The sequence below is a fragment of the Schistosoma mansoni genome, chromosome 2, assembly GCF_000237925.1.
Source record: "Schistosoma mansoni strain Puerto Rico chromosome 2, complete genome".
Taxonomy (NCBI): domain Eukaryota; kingdom Metazoa; phylum Platyhelminthes; class Trematoda; order Strigeidida; family Schistosomatidae; genus Schistosoma; species Schistosoma mansoni.
In genome coordinates, this window is record NC_031496.1 from 11,150,987 (window position 1) to 11,165,671 (window position 14,685).

Consider the following 14,685-nt stretch of genomic DNA (forward strand, 5'->3'; position numbering starts at 1 on the left):
TCAAATTCACTTTCCAGTTATGATTTTCGCGATCGTATTAACATTTTTTCGACATCCAAGGTCTTTGAAATAGCAATAATTGTCTATGTATTCGACTTACACTATTTATTTCAAAATGTATTACACAGAGCATTACTGGCGCATCATATCCCGACAATCGGTCTCTGTATTAAAAACGTTTGAGTGAAATTTCATTTCTAAAATAGCAGTAAACGTCACAAACTTCAGGAATATTAGTTATTGCTAATTTAATTACTTGAATTTATTCTAACCTGCAATCCGTGTCTTAAACGTCTACCGACCTAGACACAAACCTTCAACAATAATCACCTGATCCCCTGGTGGAAATTCAATGCAAAGGAGCATGCACAGTATTAAGAAGAACGAAGAAAATGATCGTTAAAGAGAATTGAATAGAAATAATCGGATAGTAACAATAGACGTCTAGTACTAAATCATTAAAAAGGTATGTAACCTCTATCTGTTAAATGTGAGGTATCATTAGACAGAAGTATATTGATTTTTAAAATGAGAGGCAACCGATAGGAAGCCGTTGACCTAGGTGTCGTGCTATTAGACACTCAATAGCAAGAAGTATTATGCAATTTCGAGGAACTGAGACTCCGTGGGAATCAAGTCTGCGTTACCTAGTGTTACAATCACACAGTTGTTTATAATTTATTAATAAAAAGCCTATTGTTTTATTTTAATCATGGAATAGTAGTGTTACTGCCAATTTTGTAAACATGTATGTTTCGCAAATAAGACAACCAATACCTTAACCGTTAATCCTTTGACTGCTGCACTGGTCAACTTGATTCCACGAGTATTTTCCAGGTTCCATGTACACTGCGTTCTGAAGAGAATGATTATTCTCAGCTATAACTAACATAAAAAGTGACAAACTAAAGTCTAGCAGCCATTTTAAATTATTTCGACCAATACTGGTGAATATATAATTGGCAGATAGTTGATGAATAGTCTAATGCATAGTTTGCTAAAAACATACTATTTTTAGATATACTTATTTAGTATTTCAGTAAAATGCTATCATTAAATGGAGGGTTGATCTATTTTGCATTTTCTAATTAATAATTCTATAAAGCTCAGTATGAAGTAAACAAATAGCTTACAAGTGATATAAACTATGGGTTTATATATGTTAGGTATGAAATGATTATTACAGAATTACCAAGGCAGAGATAAGTATTTTAAAATGAACATTGTATTGGTGAGTAACTATCGATCCTTTTTGTACTAATATTCTGATCTTAATTTTAATGACGTCCAAGTAATCTACAAAATCAGTATCTTCTAATCGCTCATCTTTAAACTGATTTCTAATCATACCTGTTTTTATCTCCAACAGTTTGTATAAAAGCATGTTGTTTTATTACATATAAAACCTATTTTTCCGACTGATAGTTTTGTCTTTGATATTAGTTCATTCAGAGGGTTGAGCTAATAATTCGGTCTCGTGTACAAGCATCATTCAGTCACACAACCAACTCGCATTTGAACTTTTACGCCAAATAAATACAAAAGCAAATGTCTGGTACACAGAAAATGTTTTATTTTCATGAATAAATCTTCTTTATACAAAGATTCCATAAGAGAATCAGAAAATAATTACCAATTGGATCTTCAAGTAATTAGCTTCCAGTATTATTGGGTTTGAAAAATGATGACAGTGAAGCTTGTCTACTAGCTACCGGCTTATTATTCGTGTTCTTTTTGTTTGGCTGCTTGGGTGGCTTCTGTAAAAGTAAAGTGAATTAAAACACTAAAATTCGGAATTTCATACCTACGGAAGCAACACTGATAAACAATGTGAAAAATTGTTAAACAATTGTTGCGGATGATCTTAGCTACTTATAAGTAGTATGAATTATTTGAACAGAATTCACCACATTCAACTCTAAACGGAACCAAAGCTCATGAAAAATTAACCAGAATTTTAGTATTCCTTAAAAACATTTACATCTTGATATGTTAATTCACAGCCTCATATGGGAATAATGAATTTCAACAACTGCTGTTTCGGATTTTCTGTAGAAATTGTATGCCAAAATATTGAAAGCTTCATTCACACTAACTGTTCAAGCTGAGGGAAATATTTCCCAATATGGTACTTAAAAAATAACAAAGGCTTGTTTCTTACACATTATCAACGTAAATACAGAGATATACTGCCGTTAAATTGTGTCGTACATTAGTAAATTCTTATCATAATGACGGTAAATTCAATCGTATAACCACTACAATAAAACGCTTGGCTGTGCACTAGTCCCTTTTTATTCTCAAGAAGTTTGAAAATGAGATCTTAAATGCTTCATGACCAGTTTATATTGTCTAAGTAATACGAAAAGGCCCTTATTAGAAGATCTACACTTCAGATTGAAATTCTCAGACCAGAATTGAATAAATTAGTAGTTTGAAGAACAGCACATACTACAGTAAGTACTCAGAGAATTCTTCTTGTTTGAGTATTTTTAACCATCGGTATCACAGATAACTTTTACTTACCTTTGATTAATGACTACATAAAAGTGCAAGTAATTAGATACTTTATTTGGTACAAAGAGGCACCAAAACTTATATGCGCCAAACTTCGGCATTCGATTTGCGTGAGGGTTGGGATACTGTCAGGGCGCCAAGAGCGTAATTAGCTACAGACATCTACTGTATGGTGACAAACGATACCTCAATTTTCAATGACGAGAACACAAAAATGTAGTCAACTGAAGGTTAACTGCCTTTACTGGAAGTTCGCAGTTTGAAGACATCCACCATGACCGAGGGATTTTATTCTGAGTGTTTAAAAACTAAGTTATTAGCATCACCTAAAAGTGTAAACCTAGCCTTGGTTATCTAGGAGTTTCACTATTGCTTTGAAGGAATTAACACCTGTTTTCTTCCAGTACTGTCTACTTTTAACAGATATCTTTTCAGCTCACTTGTTCAGATACTAATTTATTAGTAGAAGCCATGTATCATAATCATCGGAAAGTTCGAAGCTTTTTCCAACGACATAGTAACGAATAAATCACCTAATACTGTAGTGAGGTCAACCACTCTTATATAATATTACTTAGTAAGTTTTTTAAAAGTGATAGAAAAATCAGAAAAGTAACTCTAACTCCTACTTACAGTCTGTTGAATCGTTGGTGGTGCAGTTAGAGGGACAGGATTATTAATTTTTGGTTGCCCAACACGTTCATTTTTCCCGTTTTGATCCGTACAAGGAGGAGAGGTTGCGTTTGTAGGTTTAGATGTTTCATCGTCTGACGAACATTCCCAGCCTTTTTCTGTAACTAAATAAATATATATATATATATACATCACTTTTAAAGCATTATTGTAAGAACTCTACTTTTAATACTAATGTAGTATGATGATTTAACAATAAAAACTAGATAATCACACACTTCAGTAATAAAATCAATCACATAATCGTCCACTATTAACAATAGTGTATCGGGAAAATCTATTTTACCCATAAAGCCATCTTCATCTGCAAACGTTTTCATTACTTGGTGGCGAATGCGATTTGAACGAGCAGCACTGCTAGATTTCTCAGTTCCTGAATTTTCTTCACATTTACTTGGTGTTGACGAAGTTTTAACACTGATTTTCTTAACATCATCGGGTGATTTTTCTGATTGTGTAGGTTCCATGAAAAATGAATCAGTTTCTGAGTCAGAAGCTAACACTTTCAGTTTATCTGAAAAAGTGAATAAAAACAAATACCTTTGAACGAAAAACATATAATGTAAAATTATAAACGTCTATATACTCTAGTACACATCAAAGTCATGATACTGAAGGATTATTGTTCATATTGAAATATTTGGTGATTGTGTAATCTACCATTATCAAAGCAAAAGGATTGCACTCATCCGGTCGCCATATTAATTAGTTATTCCGGGATTCGGCTAGGGTGTGTTCGGATGCAGTGGTGACAAGCTACTTTTATCATTCTGAAAAGCTGACTGTGGCAGCTCGGACATATTTCATATAAACCCAACGGCTTTTACACGGAGCTTTAATTCCTGACACCGCAACTCGGTAGAAAAACGGAAAGAGGGTTGGTTTATGACGTGGCACTGTGGTATGAAATACAGCTATATAAGACTATCATATGTTGGGGAATCATAACTTTCCGTTTGGGGTCCTAGATAAGATGCAACTTAGTAGCTTGGAACTTTGTCAAACATGAGTCAGGACAGAAGCCAGTGACAATCCCGTTCTAGTTTCCTGTCACAAAAAGTGAAATGAACTTCCTTAAGTGAGAAAAATCCTTTTTAACTATATTTTCAACTAAACTATATCCTTTATCAAATAATATTTCTGCTTATTTAAGCATAGATTGTATGACAATTTCCTCATATGCCTTTACAATACAATTAATTTGTTTAAATAGAGCAATTTGGGCACTCTGGTCACGTCTTATTGACAAATAATGTCAGTCATCTACAACGCAGGACCAGGTACAAAAAAAACAATTGGTTCGTAGAAAGAAAAGTATAAAATAATTTAAATCTCACGGTTTAGGGGAAGACAAAGAATGTATACACCTACGCAATTGTGATTGATTCTGAACGTTGTCACCCAGAGTCTCCAACCATTGGTTACGATAGTCACGCCGATCCCAACATAGTAGTCTGCATCTACTGACATGGCTTAGACCAGAAATTAGTGACTTCAACGACTGATGCCACGTTTTGGTTTGGTCACCCCTAACTTCCTCCCACTCGTCTCCAACACTAGTCAGCATTGAGCGACGTGGTAATTGTTGTGACTTTTAGAGTGGCTAATTATCACATGACTTTTCGCCAATCGGAATACGACTTATACAACCTTAATACTGTGCCAAACCAATGACATCTGCCGGTATGAGCAGCCTAGTGTCCTCATTGGTTCTTTTATTTTAAGCTCTGCCAGTTGAGTCCAGAATACCAATGCCAGCTTCCACTATGAAAATCATGTATTTCAAACATGCCTGGTTTATATACAAGCCAAACAGACATAATACCATAAAATAGGAAATAACATCTGTACAAGATCAAGCCAAAAAGTGGCTGTGATTGTGAGATATTGTAATTAATAAACTGAGTATAATTTAAGAATGGTAAATTGTATCATAATAGTCTATAGATCAAAATAAAGCTTATAGTGAGAGAAATATAGATATACATAATCTAGTTACTGAATAGTTATACAATAAGAATATATATATAATATTAGTCCATTAATAGTTCTCAGAAGTTACTCGTAACTTAATCTTCACTAGCATATAACAGTAATCGGTGGTTGAGCATGTGTAATACATAGCCCAACCACCTCAGTTGATGAAGATTCACAACCACATCAACTGATTTACAATCAGTCCCTAATACTCTGCGTCTAACCTCACCATTAATTACACGGTGATCCCAGAAGATCCGAGCAATATTTTTAAGACATCTGTCATCAAATACTAGTAACTTACGAATCACTTCCACTTTTAATGGCCAGGTTTTGCAGTCGTAAAATATAGCAGAACGAACTGCTGCGCAGTATACTCGTCCCTTAATTGATAGACGGATATCTCGTCTTCGCCATAGGTGACGTAAGTTGGCAAATGCCAAACGAGCTTTTTGAATCCGTGCTGAGATTTCGTTAGACCTCAACCCATTAGGGCTGATCAGACTTCCAAGGCGCGTGAAGGTGCCGACGCGTTCACTTCACTCCCCATTCTTAATTCAGGCGTTGATGCAGGCCATTCCTGAAGCAACAACTTGCTTCTAGAGAAGAAACGCACCCTAAACATCCTGGCATTGTTGATCAGTGCTACCAAAAGACTGCATTTTATCAGCGTCTCCACTAAACAGGACTTGTCATCTGCGTATTCTAAATCGACAAGTGGACCTCCTGGAAGGAGATCAATCCCCGAAAATTCAGACGACGAGAACGTTATTTCCAGCAGTAGGTTCATGATGAAATCGAAAAAAATGCAGACAGTGGACAGTATTGCCGGACACCACTTGAGGTGACAAAATCAGATGACAGTTTGCCAAAAGCTCCCACTCGACTGGTAGTGTTCGAGTAAAGAGCCTTCACAAGGTCTACGTACTTCTGAGGTATACCTTTCAATGACAGACAGTACCACAGAACCTCTCGGTCTACAAAGCCAAATGCTGCTTTTAAGCCAAGGAAAACTATCATTGTCGGACGCCGTTAAGCATGTCTGTGTTGCAAAACCTGACGAATGGTGAATATGTGGTCGATACAGCCACGACCAGGTTTGAAGCCAGACTAATTTTTCGTATTTGCAGTTCACGAGTCTTTGTTAGGCGCTTGATGATTAATGAGGTTAGTGTTTTAGATGTTACATTAGTCAAACTAATCCCTCTATGATTATCACAGGATGATTTTGACCCCTTCTTATACATTGAGACAATCAGTGATTGTGACCAGTCAGATAGGATTACATTCAACTCCCAGATTTTAGCCAAAATCTTAGTGAACTTAATCGTTAAAATTGGACCACCATATTTAAAGACATCTGGAGCCAGTCCATCTGGACTAGCTGCTCTTCCTCGTTTCAGATTAGCTATAGCTTTTTGAACTTCAATTAGAGTCAGGGGCCTACTCCAATGTTCCATTTAGGCTGTTTGGGAATGGTGGGTAGTTGTAGAGTAGCTGAAGGCCAGCTGAACCACTACCTAAAGTGTTCCGCCCATCGTTCTAAACGCCTGAACTGAGAGCAGATAAGTGTCGCCTTTGTCTGAAATCGTCTCACTTACACTTAACTTCTTAATTCCAGGTTCTTTTAGTCTGAAAAATCATTGTGTGTTACCTACAGTCACTAGACTTTTCCACCTCTTTTGCTTTCGTTACTTACCACCACTCACGATCGTTCCGTAGATATTTTGTTAGCCTAGATCTGATTTGTTTTCGCTCTTTATCGTGTTCGAAGCCAGATGGGATGAGTTTACGGGCATCTATCAATGCAATAGATATTGCAGAAATCCACCGGTTTTTCGTAACCCTTTGGTTAAAATCACTAATAGGTGTCGCTGCTGTTTCCACAGCTATTTCTATATCTTTCCAAGCAACATCTGGGTCAGCCTTGTTTTCAAAACTAAGTGTGACCTCGACTGTCCCTGGAATCTACTTCTAGCTTTTTCACCGTTGAGTTCAACTCTAATGGGTCTTCTTAATGTGGCTTTTCTGCGTCCAGCGAGGAGCAAGCAAATGCGTGTTCGTATTAGAGCATGATCAAAGCCTAAACATGTATTCCAGAACGAGCGACAGTCTTCTGTCGAGCGTCTCCAACGATGACTAATGTCTGTTTGAGTCTATAGTTGGTTTAATGCAGGGGGTCGCCATGTTAGGCGATGTTTCTCCTTATGCTTCAAATTATTGCTTTCTAAAATTAAACGATTATCTGAGCACAGTTGTGGCACACGGTCACCATTATCTGTTCGATGAGCCGGAATACCACAGTACGCACCTAAATGTCTTTCTGTTTGGCCTAAGCTACCTACTTGGTCATTAAAGTCACCTACTACCAGTACTATGTTTGAGTATCTAGCTTTTTGAAGAATTTCAGAAAGCTTTCTGTAGAAGTCATCTTTCACTTTATCCAGGCTGCAATCGTTAGGAATGTAGGCAGAAATGACGAAAAGGCAACGTGTGTCCCTATCCTTCTGAGTTCTTGCGGAGCCGTTTAGCTGAACAGCATATAAGCGACTATTAACAGGGATCCATTCTAAAAGTGCTCGTTCTGCCCTCATACTCAGTGTTATGCCTACACTCGTCAGTCCATAAGAACCTGCCGTCGGATCGCCAGATAAACGGGTGTATCTCGTCGGCTCATCGTTTTGGTTAGGTGAGATCAACTGTATGACTACACTAGGATCCTGTATGCGTGTTTCAGAGACACAACATACATCAATGGTATGAGATTTTAGGGCCTTAGTCAAAAAGGCCTGTTGGCCGGTTTGACATAGGACATGACACATTGAAGGCTCCAATGTGCACTTTGGAGCGATGTTTCAGTAGACCTGAAACAGCTTTTCGAGCAATGGAATCGTTGGCAATGGTGACACTTGAGGAGGAAGTTTACAGTTGATAGTCGAGGTAGGAGGAATGATAGGAATTGAATAGGGGAACTGATTGTGAACATAATGGTCGTGAGTGTTGTTAGAGTTATGAGAGTGGTTATCACTTCCCGGCTGCTCACACCATGGAAAGTTTTTTTCTAGAGATGCCTGAAAAGGAAGTTGGGCTAGAGTTGGTCTTAAGGACCTGAGAGCGTAACCACAGTGTCCAAGGGACAACTGCTTGAGGTCTGTCACACACAACTTTTTAGTGAGTAGTTTTTGTGTTAGCTCCGTTCTTCAAAGGACCTTACCGCCGGAGACGGATATCCGTGGAATAAGGCGAGGTGTGCATCTTTAGGGTCGACCTTTTCGAACCCAACCCCTCCTTGTGGGAAGGCAGCATCACCGTTATGCTGGTTGTTTGAAGGAAACACTCTACTGCCGTCACACCTCTGTAAAGTCAGCAGTACAACTTCGTCCCCAGACCTTGGGTTTGCTGCTTTTAGTCTTATCGCTCTTTAACCGACCTGTCTGGCATGGTAGGACTTTGAGGAACGATTGTTCCAGACAGTATAGCTCGATTGGTTCATCACGATAGACAAACTCGACCACCACGTTAAGGTAACAGCAACAAATAATGGAATAAGTTTGGAACTACAACTCAATAATTGGGAATTCGAAACCTAGATTGCCCAGTTACAATAATACCGTGTTTCGCGTCCATTTAAATTACAAATATTTACTAATTACTGATTTTACTACTCTTTAAACCATACTCACAAAGGTTATAATCCATTAAACGACTCAGATAAAAATCTAATGTCTTGAAGTAATAATATATCTGAACCGCTCCATCTTAAGACTTCTAATTCAATACTAATCCATAATATATTGAGCGCAAATTCCAACTAGACGCTCAGTACATATTTCAACTGATTGTTTACACATGCAAGTGATTAAACAGCAATTAATAAGTCATTTATTAAATAAAATTTAAGTACTCAGCTTCCGAAAGTACGTTCTGTGAGACGGTTAGTGATACTACTTCTGCTTTGTACGTGTAAACGATGCTGAAAAGCGGCAACAATTATATACCTAAATTATATCCCCCTCCTATCAATGTTTTAAAACCGTTTGCCAGAAGTGTACGTCGAATATTTAATAGAGAAGTTTAAATAACTTTAATTATCGTAAAAACAAAATCCGATTACCTTTACCACGAGTAGGTCGCTTTTTCTGTATATCATTGTTTCTAAGTTTCGTACTTGCTTTAGAATTAAGTAAATTAGTAGACAGGCAATCCTTGGGAATTGTACCACTCCCTTCTTCTTCCTCATCCGATTCAATGACAATACGTTTCCGCTTTTGTGAAGAATCTAAAAACATACATAAAAAGTATAGTTGAGTGAGCTGTTACATGTAGTTTTCAAACCGAATTCTTCGTTTTCGTCCGATACGTTCAGCTTCCCACTTTCTACTGGCTTGGGAACTCTGGAATAATATTACAGACGGTAAGAAACTTAATACTGACCTACATATCATTTCTAGTGTTTGGAGCCAAATAATTTTCAAGCATTTTATCTACAGAAACGAGTATAGAACAAACAGTTAACTAACCATCCTGGACAGACTTTTCAGTCTTACTGAAAAAGTTTCTGAAATCTGAAGTTTTAATTTTTTTATTGCATCCACCTAGTTTTGTTGTTGAACAATTCCAGTAAGACTTACTGGTAGCAAGACTCGGTAACACAGGAGAATCAACATGTTCCGGAGCTTTCTGTGCAGTCTCTTGATTTTCTCGACATGAGAGTGGACCAGAATATGACTCCCACGGAATACTATTTAATCTAAAAAGAACCAGTTACAAAGTAGTACACAAAATATACACGAGTGCAAGTATGACAGATTTGGATAATATCTCAAAAAAGTAAACTAACCTTTTTAATTGATCTGTAGAAATATTATGCAATAAATCGTAGCAAGCCAGTGATAAAGAATCCTAAAAGCCAATTATTAATTTATTTGTCGGCAGAAACACCTTGCACCTTCGGCGTTGTATACTATACACAACACACTTAGGTGGGAACGAGAACGACTTCTGAGCCAGTGATAACTGGTCTGAATTGGCCAACTTAATTAATATATCATTTTGTTTACTGATCCCAGTCAGTAGATATACAGATGACAAGTTGTCACGTGCCTGGAGATATGCCGCCATCAAACTAAACGAATATGTATACATATATATATCTACTGAAAACCAGATGGATTACCGTCTCGATGCATCTATATTTAAGTCGAAAGTGATAGATAACCAATTGGCAGTAATCTAGAAAATGAAAGTTATCTAGTACATATCAGAACGCATACAAATCCATCTTCATCCTCTAGCTTCTCGTCAAGATTTTCGAAAAGTAGTTGATCCCCCATCGTACATTGAGCGAATTCGAATAAGACTGTAAACACGAAAAATTAAAGGATTGATTACACAAGGTTAACCAAGACGAAAATTTCCAGTTTGCAAAAGCTAAGGTTTGAAGATAAATGCCAACTCAGACTCTTGCTTTTGTAGATCTCAACTTAAAAATATAGTCAAATACAGTAATTAAGTAAATGCTTATATACTGCGTTTGGAATTGCGATTCACAAGATAAAAATATCTGTTATATTCTTAATCTGATACATGCAAAGCTGTGTTTGAACTCAAAAGTTATGTCACAAACTAGCCGGTTAGGACTAAACAGCAATGGCGTATGCATTAGTGACCAACTCTGGAGAATTTTCGAAGGTCTAGTCAGAAGTTGTGACTGGTCTTCTTTGAGCATGTAGACAGTGAGAAAGGCATCATTAACATGCTAAATCTAAAGCTAATATAATTCAAAAATGTAGACCACAGAATCCCAACCCATAGGTCCAAAGAAACTAAGCTCGCTTCAACACCTGAAGGTACTGGTTCTGATTCCTGGTAGAACAACAAGTGAGCGCCCCTGAAGAGTACTTGACTGAAGAGAAAGTCATCTGCTGGTCCCCCAGTCGATAAGCCTGACAACATCAAACCTAACTGATCTGATCTCCAGAACCAACTAACTAGATTCTAAACCTGTCAAGTACTTTAAATGTGTTAAAATTACCGGACCTTAAAACCCCAAAATCAATGAACACAGATTTCACTTAGAATAAACGCAGACCGTGGCACGAAGTTAACTAGATGATCGAAGTAAAAGACAGCCAAGAACTTCTGCCAGCACTAAGAAGCTGGTCTTTATAAATCTACCATGTGTACCAAATATGGTAGGACTACAACTAATATTGAAAAGCACCAAATTATAGATAAGGGAAAGTTTATAGGATGTAATATAGTAAAACTAGTTGCTGACTTGACACAAACTTTGTTGCCTAGGTCTATTACTGAAAATTCTTAACGAGAAACAGCAAGTAACTGTGACTGATGACTCAAGGCTGTAACATTGACCTGTGTCTTTCCCAGCATAATTCTTCTAAACAAGTCGAAATAACAGTGATATGCTTTCACTTATAAGTGATACTTGGTAGTGCTCACAGTGATTACAAAAACTTAATAAATATCTGAATATGTTGTTCCATCTCTCATTTACGAAATACGTCAGCTCCGAAGTACCTTTAAAGTCCACTAGGACTATCGTCAGAACTAATTCGGAAGAGTAATTGGTTGGAAACACAGACTACTCTAAAGACTGAACCGTCATCTGACATCAAGACAAAAATAAAGTGGCTTGTACAAACTCGTTTCAAGGACATAAGATCAAATAACGTGGGATATCTAGGAATGAGGTTTGGATGAGATGACATCCGAAGGATGAAAAAATTGTGTGACACTGCATATTTAATGGATAGTGATTTGAGCTATAACACGTTAGTTTATACAAATGCGGCTTATGTAAGTCATATCATGAAGAAAACCTCTACCCAACAACCAAGCTAGCCACACTTTTTGCAACCACAAACATCTGTTATTATAACCATAGATAGGAAACAGGAAAACGTGGAGTGGAATAACTTATACTCAAATCAACAAAATCTCCAGATTTTAGGGGAATCGCAATCAATACCAGTTGTTTAACCGATCAAATAATCGATGACTTCTAAGAAAAAAGTAAGCTCCTCACTTACTAAACCTTATGACAGCTGTAGTGAGCAACTCGATCAGTTTGCAGAAATTGCCGTTACAGTAAGCCCCCGCTGAGATGCGTGTATATTCTCAGCTTAATTAACTTTTAACTAACTGAAGCTGTCCAACTAAAGGAATTGATCCAAACAACCGATCAATCAATAATTCCTAGATCAAAGGCCATTCCTATCTTACCGAGTCAGTACAATTTATAACCACCGCGCGACCTCAACCGTCAGACGATGTCGTTATTTGTGCCAAAGTAAAACTTGGACAGAATGGCTAACCGTTAGCCTCTTGAAGTCCTGTTATGGTTCTAAGAGGAGTTTTTAATGATGAAAAGGCTCAGCTTTTGTTTCATTCTCTTAAAAGTAGAAAATCTAGTTAATAATACAATAGAGAATGCTGGGACAAACTCTCGTACACTCTTTCATTAATTCTGAAAAATAAATGAATTATTGGGCTATTCGCAACCATTCAGAGTGAACCCAGGGTGCTGTTGAAGTGTATAGAGAAGCGTGTTCTGGAAATTTAGTGTTTATTTTTATACTTACTCTTGTCACCCCTCGTAAAGCAGAATAGGCCTCTGGAGAAAATTCTCCATCCGATTACATTCTAGGAAAACCTTTACAGTTGCTTCAATTTGCTATTCGTCCTTTTAGTGTCTGCTTGCAGCTCCCGAAGCAGTGTGTTCCTTGGTCTTCCTCTTCTATTCCATCCCTTCAGGATTATAAATGAGCCCTTACCTCGTGATGCAGTTTGATGATTTCCGTGATGTATATCCCAACCAATTGCACAGTTATTCCTCAATTTCCTCCTCAGCTGGAATCTCGTTTGTTCTCTCAGACAGTAGGCTGTTGCTGATGGTATCCGGTCAACAGATATTGAGTAAATTGTGTAGGCAATTGTTTATGAATAACTTTGGTGTTTTGATGATGGTCGTAGTCGCTCTCCAAATCTCAGCTCTATACACTAGAACTGTCTTGACTTTCTCATTGAAAGTTCTGACTTTGATGTTGGCTGACAGTCGTTTAGATTTCCATATGTTCTTCAACTGTATGAATGCTGATTTAGCAATCACTGCCTTCACATCTTCATTAGATCCTTTATGTTTATTGATGATGTTGTCCAGTTATCCTCCATGCAAAACATTTCAGTGTAGTCCGTCTTATGAATTCCGTATGGTATTGACGATTTCCCACGGTACACCATATTGTCGAAGATAGTTCCATCAGGTTCTCCTATCCACACTATCAAGCGTTTTCTCATATTCAAGGAAGTTGATGTATAGTGACGAATCCCATTCAATCGAATCTTCTTCAATAGTCCGTTGTGTCGCGATATGATCGATACACAACCAATTCTTACGGAGTCCGACCTGCTGATCGCAATCTTGAGAGTCTACTGAATCTTATCCTGTCTGAGAACACTCTGTTGAAAAGATTTCCTAATACTGATAGTAGTGTGACTTCTCTGCAGTTCTCACACTTGCTCAGATCTCCTTTCCATGGCATCTTGATGAAGAATCCTTCTTTCCAGATTAAGCGCACACTGCGCAACCCATAATTCCCTGGTTCGAGCCCCAGTAGAATCGTAGATACAGACCTTTGAGGAGCACTATACTAGGATGAAGCAGCTACCCAATACCTCTTGCTCTACACTGGTTCTCTTAATAAGACCGGCCTGTGATGTAAACTATCGAACCCTACTGTTTTCACAGTCTCTTCATTCTACTAAGAATAGAAAAATTATCTTATTCACAATGCACTCATGAAGATTCTCTTGTCATTGAGATTAACTAACTGATGGGTTATATGACCTTGATATTGTCCGTTAAGAGTTAGTTGACTATCGATAGATGATAGGACTCCATATAGCTGACTACCTTTAGATGCCATTTAACACTAAATCATCATACTTTATAAACTCTTCTTTTCAACCTTTATAGACATCAACTTCTAGATGGACTACACACAAAAGTTCATCAACTACATTCGATACACGTAATGATTACAACAGTAATTTATCCATTACTGTTTCTTTGCATCATACAAATAGTCAGCATGATGGTCGTGTATCACCATTTATTGCTAAAGTTGCTCATTTAGGTAGTCTGTCTCATGGATCTCATGGCCATAATGATAATCACTTTTCTCATTCGAAACAAACACAACCCATAATTCAATTGGTAAGTATTCAATAACAAGTATAAAACCTATCTATTTATTCATTTGTATTAGATATTTTAAATGAAATGTGGGGAAAGTTTCAAAATGACATGGATATATTCAAAACGTGCTCTAACTGATAGAATATATGGTATTTAGAGGGGGAGATTCTAAAGTATCAAAAATACTATTTTCCGATCATTGATTTCTCGAAACGTTTGATGAATATATCTTCATGGGGTACAGTATAGGTAAGTTTGTAGGATCTTGTTTACATCAA

At 37.2% G+C, this 14,685-nt stretch overlaps 1 protein-coding gene across 1 annotated transcript; it reads right to left on the reverse strand.

Annotated features, from left to right (window-relative positions):
- Positions 1 to 1,652: 1,652 nt before the first annotated feature.
- Positions 1,653 to 12,455, reverse strand: Smp_154930 (putative pold3 protein; the record flags this gene model as incomplete). Its single annotated transcript, XM_018795666.1, has 13 exons — positions 12,433 to 12,455; positions 10,461 to 10,546; positions 10,364 to 10,419; positions 10,129 to 10,312; positions 10,028 to 10,089; positions 9,819 to 9,937; positions 9,708 to 9,782; positions 9,626 to 9,671; positions 9,508 to 9,581; positions 9,302 to 9,466; positions 3,497 to 3,724; positions 3,151 to 3,314; positions 1,653 to 1,757 (listed from the first exon to the last, which is right to left on the reverse strand). The coding sequence occupies exons 2-13, from the start codon at positions 10,518 to 10,520 to the stop codon at positions 1,653 to 1,655; spliced, it is 1,338 nt and encodes a 445-aa protein (XP_018649956.1). The 5' UTR covers positions 10,521 to 10,546; positions 12,433 to 12,455.
- Between the last annotated feature and the right edge of the window lie 2,230 nt (positions 12,456 to 14,685).